Source organism: Macadamia integrifolia, chromosome 2 (assembly GCF_013358625.1).
Source record: "Macadamia integrifolia cultivar HAES 741 chromosome 2, SCU_Mint_v3, whole genome shotgun sequence".
Classification (NCBI taxonomy): Eukaryota; Viridiplantae; Streptophyta; class Magnoliopsida; order Proteales; family Proteaceae; genus Macadamia; species Macadamia integrifolia.
This window is the reverse complement of record NC_056558.1, coordinates 37,486,866-37,497,358: the sequence shown is the minus strand read 5'-3', so window position 1 is coordinate 37,497,358 and position 10,493 is coordinate 37,486,866. Positions and strand designations below refer to the sequence as shown.

Sequence of the window (10,493 nt, the reverse complement as noted above, 5' to 3'; positions counted from 1 at the left end):
GGGGGGGTGGTTGGAAATTTTTGGGACTTTCAGGGTTTTGTGAACCATAGGAACTTGTTCAAGTATATGGATTTCTTTTTTGGTAACAAGCAATTTATTGAAGCATATGGCATGAAGAGTTTGAATATAATCAAATTATCTTACATGTCACAGACATGGCATTCCAAACCAAGGAATAGGCTACAACATTAGCATCCCTAGAGATTGAGAGAGAAATTACCAATTAGTAAATTTAGAAATGAAGGATTGAATATCATACCTTCTCAGTGCAGCTCTTTAATTTCCCGAGCGACAATAAGCTCATCAGGGTAATCAATATTACTCGTGTCAGATGGCACAAATATCTCATCATCAACTGTGAAATTGTATCTCTCCCCGATAGCTCTAAGAAGCTGGTAAACTTCAAACATCGTAGGTCTTTCCTTGGGAGTTGGCAGGACACAATTGCGTCCAACTTTAAGAAACTGGAATAGCTCACCCTCAAAACCCTTCCCAACCAACGACTTATCAATGGCCCTCTGGAGATCAGAGTTATTGGACAACAGAGTAACCCACTCCGCCAAATTCCCTTTGAAGCTTTCAGGGGCATTAGCAACATGGGTAGGCTTCTCACCAGTAACCAATTCAAGAAGAACAGTTCCGAAACTATAAACATCCCCTTTACGAGTAGCAACGAGTGTCCGCGGGTACTCTGGAGCCACATACCCCAAGTCCCCAAACTCCCCATTCACAAAAGTACTCAGGTGAGTGTCAATTGGATTCATGAGTCTTGCTAGCCCAAAATCAGATATTTTGGGCTCAAAATCCTCATCCAATAAGATGCATTTTGAGCTTATGTTTCTATGTATAATGCGGGGATTGCAACTGTGATGGAGCCATGCGAGACCTCTGGCAGCCCCTATCCCAATTCTGAGCCTTAGGGGCCACTCCATAGCCCTCCCCTCAGGTGGCACTACATGTAGACGATCGTAGAGGGTCCCATTTGACATATGCCTATAAACCAGAAGCTTCTCCTTCTTTGCCAAGCAAAAACCCAAGAGTGGAACCAAGTTACGTTGTTTCACATTCCCCAGAGTAGTCATCTCAGAAATAAACTCTTTCTCAGAGCGTTGAGAGTCTTGCAACCTCTTAACCATTAGGGCAGAACCACCTGGAAGCATTACCTTGTACATTGTCCCTGTTCTTCCTGACCCAATGATATTATCTTTGCTGAAATTGTTGGTAGCCTTCATTAGATCACTCAACCTCATTTTTGAAACTGACGTCTCGAACATGGAAACCTGGAAAACATAACTTCCCCTTCAGCACTTTGTAGCAAAAAGTATCTCTTAGGGGGGGGGGGGGGAAGCAAAAGAAAAACAAAGATAAATAAGAAAAAACCTCAGGTAACAGAAAGCTTCTTTCATTTGGTTGTGGAATGTGTGTGGGTGCATGTGTGCATACCTGCTTGTGCTTGCACATGTGTGTGATTTTTTATTGTCCGAGCAAACACTAAGAAATATGAAAATAAATTGATAATAAATCTAAACTTGTACAACAGAAATTTAACGAGGTTCGCACACCAGTGTGATGTGCTATGTTCTCGGCGAAGAAGAAAATGTTTCACTATGTAGAAAAAAGATTACACCCAAGCAAGGGGTGACAAAACTGACTTTCTTAATAAGACAACATTGCATTATATACTTCAATTAGTGGGTCGACCCATCGGGTTGCTATCAATTCTATTGACCTATCGACCCAATCCCTTTGCTTTCATTATAGATTTCAGAAAACTTTCCATTCAGATCACCACCAAAATATATGACACCGGATCAATCTTCAAAACGGATCAAGAATTCAAGGCAAACTTAACATTTATTTATATTTAGAGTGAGTGTGCGTTTGTGTTACCATGCGCATGTGCATTAAGAAGGTAGGGGTGGATAAAAGCTGAAAAACCCAATAATCTTTAAAGGATCCTATGAGATACAGATTAGATCAGCTTACCTTGATGCCTTTGGTTCCCTTTAAACTCTTGGCCCACTTGTTTCCTTCAGGGTCATCATCTCTCTTCTTAATAGACACTTTACGCAACCAGAAGATAAGGACAACTCCAACAACAAACAAAGGAACAGCCACCCCAGCAATTACCGACCCAACAATTACTGCACCATGAGATTTACTCTGAACCGCCTTGCAAGGATCCAAAGGTTTCCCACAGAGCCCTAGATTGTTTGCATAGCTATCTGCGGCAATTGTAGAATTGACAAAGCTGGGAACTTGTCCGGACAACAGATTATTTGCAACACTAAATGTCTTTATCCGATTGAGCAGGCCAAGTTGCAGAGGGATCTGACCAGTGAATCGGTTGTTGTCAAGTTTGAGGATATTCAGATAGGTACAGTTTGCCAGACTCAGTGGAATCTCACCATTGAAGCCATTCAAAGAGAGATCAAGACTTGTCACATATGGAAGCCTTTTGGAGATATCCGATGGGATGGATCCAGTGAGATTGTTGCTAGAAAGATCTAAGCCTGTCAAGCTAGTGCAATTCTCAATACCACGAGGGAACTGGCCCTTCAGCCCCATGTCTGAGAGCCTGATGTTTAAGACCCTATTCTCGTCGGGGTGCCAGCACTCGATGCCGGTAAATTTGCAGATGAACCCCTCTGTATTATTGTTAAAAAGCCATGACGAGTTTAGGTAGTTGAAAGGATCTTCCACCGACTCTTTTAGGGTCCTCAAGCAATAAATATCAGTAACGGTACCATAGCTTGTACTAAAACTCAACAAGAAGCAAAAAGAAACACCAAAGAGAACAGCCAGATCCATAAAAATACTGAACACTGAAAATTAGCTTCCCTTGAACTCAAGAGAAGAAACGGAGCTTCACCCTAAACCTAAAAGCTTTGGGTCTTTGAAACCGCAAGGAAATGGAGCTCCTGGTCACGAAGACTTTCTGGACTCTCTCTTTCCAACCACCCGAAGACCCCAAAATCCATAAAGGCAAGTCTTGTTAGGAAATTCAAAGCTAGAGATTGGACTGTTTTTGCTTTTAATGAGAGACGAAGATCCGGGTCAATCACGAAATGCCATGTTCTTGCTACTCAAGATTGTTTATTTGCTTTCACACTCTCTTCTACCTGGCTGAGACCTGAGTATGGACCGTATGGGACGATAAAATGGGACCAAACCTGAAGCCGTGCTCAACACTCAGAAACGAGTCAAGACGAAGGACGTTTTGACCAAGCGACCACCACCTCCCGGCCCTCCCCTCCCTTGACAACTGAGTCGATCTCAAACGTCGGGTGATCATGGTTTTAAGTATTGATGTTGTATCAGATTGACCCTGGTTGATCACGGTTTTAAGTAGGAGTGTCAATTCCAAGCTCGCATCGGTAGGCTATATCAAGCCCGACACATTTATTGCTCGACCTAGACCGGCCTGATTAATAAACATGTCGGGGTTGAGCACGATGCATTTATAAATAATTAGTACACAGTGTAGCCACCTAGCCCGATGGGTGCCCGATCGGCCCGACACATTTACAAACCCGATTTGAATCGACTCCTTTAAGCCCACTTAGTCCGACCCCTTTAATACTATATATATACTATTTGTATTTAGTCCTAAGGGTATGTGATATGTACAATTTAGATAGTAGTAATTGTTATATGAACATTCATCTTTTTCATGCATAGTTTAATTGATTTGAACTTACTAAACTTGGGTTATTTTTAGTAGAAAACTTGGGTTATGTAGGCATAGTTTAATTGATTTGAGTTTCATGGGTTAAAGATCGAGTACTTTAGTAATTTAATTATTTTGCGCATCTTTGACTTAATTCATTTTAACTATTGGATCTTTTTATTTGCTATGCCCATCTTTGCCTCATTTTTTGGTTTTCTTCTTCAAACACATTTAATGGAACAATTTTAAAATGGACCCATTTAAATCCCGTTTAAATTTTAATAAGTTTATAGCTCGGTTAAGGCCCGATTAATGCCCGTTTATGGTAGCCCTATTTTAGCCCGAGACCGACTGACTCGATTATCAACCATACCATGTCCCCCAAAGCTAGGCCCGTTTACTTTAACGGGCGTTCACGGTGCAAGGCTTCCAAGTGGTCAAGTCCGATTAGGCTCGACCGGTTGACACCCCTAGTTTTAAGTATTAATGCCGTATCAGATATATCGATCATACCATATTGAAATCGGCTGAAATCAATAACCAAATCCTAATCGATCTGGATTCCCCAAACCCTAATTGATTCAGATCGGTTATCCAAATCATTTTAGAGGTAGAACAGTAATATATATATATATATATATACTTTAACTAAAAAGCAAAAAGAAAAAGTGTGTATCGATCATCTCTGATACCAATCCAGATCGATAGAGTCCAATCCGATACCAAGAACTAAACCATGTTGGTGGCGGAAGGATTTCTAGACCCTAAGGCTATGTTTGGTAGCTAAGAAAAGAAAAGAAATGAAACGAAAGAAAACAAAAAAAATATGTATGTTTGGTTACCATTAAAAGAGAAGAGAAGAACAATACCAATTTTTTACTATTTTAACCTCTTTTTTTTTTAAAGTACTTTTTACTAATTTACGCCTGAACCAGTACAAATAATCAATCCAAATCAATAAGAGATCAAGGATAGATCTCAACCAATATTGATCCAATCCAATACAACTGATACGAGACCGATACTTGAAACCATGCCTAAAGTTGATACTTTACCCAAACCTATCTTACGGTTTGAAATAAAAAAAAAAAAAAAATTCAAATGCTTTAAAAAAAAAGTTTATTTCTGTCTACAATGCAACTTAAATTAGAACACTTCTTTTCATATTGGAGTAAAAACAAGTAAAATTAATAATTGTAAAAAAATAAGAAATCTCTTAGAAAAGTTCTAACAAAGAGTTTGGATATGTACTTTAGCCAACAATGTAAAGAATTATTTTCCATTTCTTCCACCTTTTTGAGTTGTTATATATATATATATATATATATATTCTATATTCAATTTTTCTAATAATTTTTACAATTATCAACTATATTGTTATTACAACAACTAAAAAGAGCTAATCAAACAAAGAAAAATCCCAATTAGGGGATCATCCTCTCCTCGACGACAAATTTACAGTGATAATTTTTCCACTCATTTTTTTTGAACACTGTTTCTTTCCTTTCCATCTCACAAACCTTAAGAGAAAGAAAATTTTCTTTCAAGGTTTTTGAAATGATAGAGAAAGAGAGATGATTATCGAAAAGAGAGGAAAATTATGATTGCGAAAAATACCATTTTAGTTTAGAGTTGGAGATTTCTAGCAAACTGAAAAAATTACCAAGTGCTTACAAACAAACAACATAGTGATGGAATTTATAACGTCATAATTCCTAAATCATAATAAAATCTTGCCAACATACTATGAACCATTTCAATACAAGAGAGGGAAAGAACATACCGTTCACATTCGATGGCATGTTGTTTCCAACAGAGCTTGATGTAGCCATTGATGCCATCCTTGCACGAATGAGCAATCTTCTTTCTTCTTCAATGGAGGTAGGTTTCTCCCCTTAGTTTTTTCTCAATGCACTTCTCTGATGGATGAGATTAGTACGTAACCATACAAGGGAGGGACCTAGTCTCTTTTAATAATACAATGCTCATCTCCCATTAAGGCAAGCCAATCAATTAGAGAGCAAGTCTTCCCTATTTACAATCAAACTAATATGGTGGGTATCCTTAATAGAATCCAAGATATTTGCAATCAAATCAAATATTGGATTTCCATAATAGAACTCAATCATTGGTCAATTGAGACAAATAAGGGAAATAAATCTTACACAGAGTTGTAAACAAGCAACCCCAACTAAATGATACTCAAGATTTGAAACCTTGAGATGCCTTCTCTGAAACACGAGCCGATCCTTGCTGAATCCGAAAGGATTTATATCTCACTATTTCAAAGAGTCTTACACACAAATGCAAGAAATAAACAGGGAAAAAATAGTTTAAAACAAAGGAATTTCGTAGATCGAATGGAAGGGATTGAGATTTCATTTCAAAGAGCCATGGGGGGAAGAAGTGTAGGCACCGATTGACGCAAACTGAAGGGCAATCCTAGCACCAGGTTGCTTGGAATATGCCTCCAAGGATTAGAGAGATCCATCCTTGGTTTGATGTGAGAGAAGAGTCTCTAAAAAAGGCTGAATCCTGTGACATTTCCTCTTCTCTTCCCTTCTCATTTTTTTTTTAATTTTTTTTATATCAAATAAAAAATTATTTAACAGAAATAGAGGGTGAGAAGAGAAAAAATAACAAAACATAAAAGAAAAAATAAATTAGAGAAGAAAAACAAAGAAGAATGTAAGAAGTTCGGTAAGCAAATCTGTTGACAGAGATGAAAATCTCGCAACAACCGGCCAATAAACTTCTTAGATTGATCAATTTCACTATAGTCGCTTTGGCATTTCAAGATAGAGAGGGAATTACAAGAAGCACCTTATCTTAGTACAATGTAGCTCTCAAATTCCAAACATCAAACGACAAATGATCAAATTGATCCATTAAAAACATAACTGGAGAAAATGAGAAAGAAAAACGAACAAAAGATCCAAAAGAGAAGACTAAGGAAGAAGACAGAGTGAAGAATTGTTAAACGAAAAGTAAACGGATATCGGGAATCACCTTAGTATAGCTTTCCTCATAATGGAATGGATCAGGTTACACCACGCATCGATCAGCACAAACAACGATGAACGAAAGGTTGCGACAATCTCGCTAGGCAATATTCTAACCTCCAAATATAAGTATTGCAATGGAGATCCTTGGAGATACACACTCTCAATTGGGAGAGATATAAGAGAATAGGAAGAGAGAGCTTTAGAGATTAGGTCAAAACTCTAATTGGCTTTGTGGCTAAAACCCTCGTATTTGTAGAGAATTGGCTAGCTAGGGTTCCCAATACTAGTGGATAAATGATTACCCCAAGTGGGCGACTCACTAAGAAATCGGGTCGGAACCTAGTCCGACCCATATTAATTAACATCTCTCACTCGCCCACGCAGGGTGGACATACTCAATTGTCCATTCTAGAATTCTCTCTACCATAGGTGTCTCATCATACAGGAAATGTAGCGTGCGACCTAACAAGATAGTACGAATGTAAGAGTGTTATATCAAGCTTCCATATAACCAACATAACACATCACTCACAAATAATTTGGGGTACCCTAAACAATCCAATTACACCAAGTCTAGCACTCTCGATCCCTCATGATGAGTAGTGCTGATCTTAAAACATGCAATGTGCTTATGACTATGTCAAAACACAAATACGACAAGTCACCCAGGAAATAAGCCCCAAAGCAAGGGTGTAATTTCGAATAGTTTTTTCTAAGCCCACATGTCAATCCAACTATTCCTAATCGCTTTCCCAATCATGTCCTGCTAGACCGCATCATCCATGATCCTAAGCAGCATGTCAAAGTAGTGTCATTGGGCATCCTTTTCATGACATGGTCTCAGGTAGAGGGTATCCATAGGATCAACTCAGTTTGATCCAAGTGGCTCACACAGTGACGAAGAAGGGATCCATTCAGTCACTCTCATAAATAGTCGTAATAAAGCACATATAGTATGAAATGTATGCTATGGTGTAACTCCATGTCACTCATAAAATAAAAAGAACACCATACGAGTTTGGGTTCAGTCGCACTTTCAAGTGCCTAACCTGTGTAAATTAACCCATTCACCCCTATAGTGTTTGCCCGAGTTCTCACACTTGGCTATAAATAGGCTACACTGAGATGTGGGATCTCTGTGTTCGACCATAGAAATGTCTCATCTTAGCTCTAACTAAGGTGTCACTTGGCTAAAATGTTGTCTATTCATCTCGCTCGCTATCTTTAAGCGTCAAGCTGAATTTGGCTCATCTTGCTCGTTGTTTCTAAGCACCAAGGTGAATCATCTGTGTGATTGGATCAATTTAAGCCTAGGGACATATTTACAAAAATAAAATGTGTACACATGTGAATCAACCTAAAGAATTATATGTTTCATATATAAATCAAATAATATCTAAAGAAAATGCCAAAACTCAAAATACAAATCATCCACGTCTAAGTCCCAGACTCCTAACATGAGTACGAAAAATGTTCCGAGCAATAGGCTTAGTTAGTGGATTAGCCACCATGCTACTGGTGGAGATACGCTTCAAGACAACTTCCCCTTGCGCAACCATTTCTTGAATGTAGTGACATCTAATGTCTATATGTTTGGCATTTCCATGAAACTTGGGGTCCTTAGTGAATGCCAAAGCTATTGTGCTATCACAGTGTACAAGCACCGCATCTCCTGAATGAGCGGTAACGCCAAGGCAATATAGGAACCTCAGCCAAACGACCTCCTAAACGGTCGTCGAGCACGTGATGTTCTAGGACTCCATCGTGGATAGGATGATGCAAGTTTACTTCTTGCTACTCCATGATACTGCTCCACCTCCTAGGACAAATGCATATCCTGAAGTAGATTTGCATTCATCTCTATCACTAGCCTAGTCAGCATCACTGTAGCCTCTTAATCTCAAATCCGAACCACTATAGGTGAGGGTGAGATCAGTGGTTCCACGAAGGTATCGAAAGATTCTTTTTACTGCCTGCCAATAGCGTGGTCCTGGATTACTCTAGGAATAACTAACCATGCCAACTATGAAGCATATATCTGGACGCATGCACATTATCATGTACATTAGATTGCCTATCGCTGTTGCATAAGGTACTTTGTGTAGTGCAATGCTCTTTAAACCAGACTTATTGTCCGGTTGGTTCGGTTTGGTAATGCAGGGTCTGAACCGACAAGGGTTGATGCAGGTGACTTGTGGTATATGACGACAAGGATGACTTTGAATGCGGGGTGGTAGGACATATTCGAGCCAGTGCCCGATGTGATTTGCACACATAAGCCATGCCCTTACACATATCAAAAGGCTATGTACTAATAGGGAAGGTATGTGGTCATATTAAATGATGAGAATACGGTTCACGATAAATGACAGAAGTGAAATACACGTTAAGAACCCATTTCGCACCGAAGTCCAGCAAGGCTGGCCATGTTTTGACCAACAGGTGGGTGGTCACAGGTAGGTGCGACCCACCAATAGGGGAAATGTGGGCCCTAGTAAGCCCAACTTGGGTGATCACATGTGTTTTCAGTTCCTCATCATAGTGGGGTCATGTGTGTCCGGTACTTCCGATTACTTCGTACGGTATCACAGTTTAATGCGATTCAGGTCATAAGGTATCAAAGCCAAACACACCCTAGTAGATATTTGTGACCCAAGTATAAATAGCATTTACTCTTCTCCCATTTATTATTTCAGCATGGTTAGTGGAGAGGAGTAAAGAAGAGGAAGAAGAAGAAGGAAGAGAAGGGAAGAAAGTGTGGGGAAAGTGTTCCTCGATTGTTGCCGAAGTCGTATCTAGCCATTTCGACGCCGAAAAGGTGATTGGAACCTTGAGAGCTGCGATTTAAGGTAGGTAAGTACCAAAATCCCTTGAATCTAGTGAAACCCTCTTGTGTGGTCAAATTAAGGAGTTAAGAGAGAGTCCATGTGTTGTCTTTGAAGGTTTCAAAGAAGGAACAACAAGATCTAAAGGCATTTAAGTGATATCTTGAGCTGGAGGAAAGATTTTAGGTTTTGGGGAGCTTAAAGGTATGATTTGTTCCCAAATCTTGATTTGAACATAGATCTATATTGTATTTATGTGGATGAAGTCTTAAATGTGTGAAAAATGCGAAGGGAATAACCCCCTTGGGTTCCCAAAAGGCGGGCTGAAGAAGGGAAGTAGGACAGTAGAACCCGCTGGACACTGGTGGGTGCCACCAGCGAGTACCAGTGAGACCCGTCAGTCTTGTGTGGGCCTCAAAGCCTACCAACCGGTAAGACTGGCGGGTATCTAGACCCGTCGATATAACCCATCGATCTTGGTTGGGCCCCGAGGTCATCGTGACCATGTCTTTCATTGATTTATGGTCCCGAAACAAACGTATTATAAGCTTCATTTTCCGAGTGTGAACATTCTTGTATGTGAATAGGTAAGTGGGGAGAGGATGTTGATTTTATTTTGGAATGTTTATTTCATCATTTTCATTGTATACATCCATTTATGGATGTCATCTTCATGCATGTCTTGTCTACTCCAGGTTGCATTTATGATTAGTCATGTTGTATCTTTAAATTTTCAAACACTTGATATTTGTTTTGATCATGAGCATGGATTATTTCAATTATTGGATAATGATGATTGTTGAACATGTGATGAATTGCTAGATTAGACACCGTAGTCGGTTTGAAAATGAATGCATTGGTGCGTCGTGGAATGGGACGCAAAAGCATTATGTAGTTGTACTATCTCATATAGATGCATTGGAATTAGGTTGACATTCCCTCATGCTACGACCCTTCCCAACATGGGTTTAGGTGTTGGGTTATCACTGGGGT

The 10,493-nt window shown here is 39.4% G+C and overlaps 1 protein-coding gene and 1 non-coding gene across 2 annotated transcripts; both read right to left on the bottom strand.

Moving 5' to 3' along the window:
• Window positions 1-75: 75 nt before the first annotated feature.
• Window positions 76-3,087, bottom strand: LOC122060564 (probably inactive leucine-rich repeat receptor-like protein kinase At5g48380). The gene is made up of 2 exons (XM_042623700.1): window positions 1,987-3,087; window positions 76-1,280 (listed from the first exon to the last, which is right to left on the bottom strand). Exons 1-2 carry the CDS (start codon window positions 2,809-2,811, stop codon window positions 264-266), a joined length of 1,842 nt encoding a protein of 613 aa, XP_042479634.1. The 5' UTR covers window positions 2,812-3,087; the 3' UTR covers window positions 76-263.
• Window positions 3,088-6,354: 3,267 nt separating this feature from the next.
• Window positions 6,355-6,453, bottom strand: LOC122072491. The gene has a single exon (XR_006138504.1). It is a non-coding gene; the product is annotated as a small nucleolar RNA snoR109 (small nucleolar RNA).
• Between the last annotated feature and the right edge of the window lie 4,040 nt (window positions 6,454-10,493).

Bases quoted from the DNA above. Each gene is read 5' to 3' on its own strand.
- LOC122060564 (XM_042623700.1), bottom strand. From the start codon at position 2,811: ATGGATCTGGCTGTTCTCTTTGGTGTTTCTTTTTGCTTCTTGTTGAGT. The intron at 1,281-1,986 runs GTAAGCTGATCT...TATGTTTTCCAG, and splicing joins AGGGAACCAAAGGCATCAAG to GTTTCCATGTTCGAGACGTC.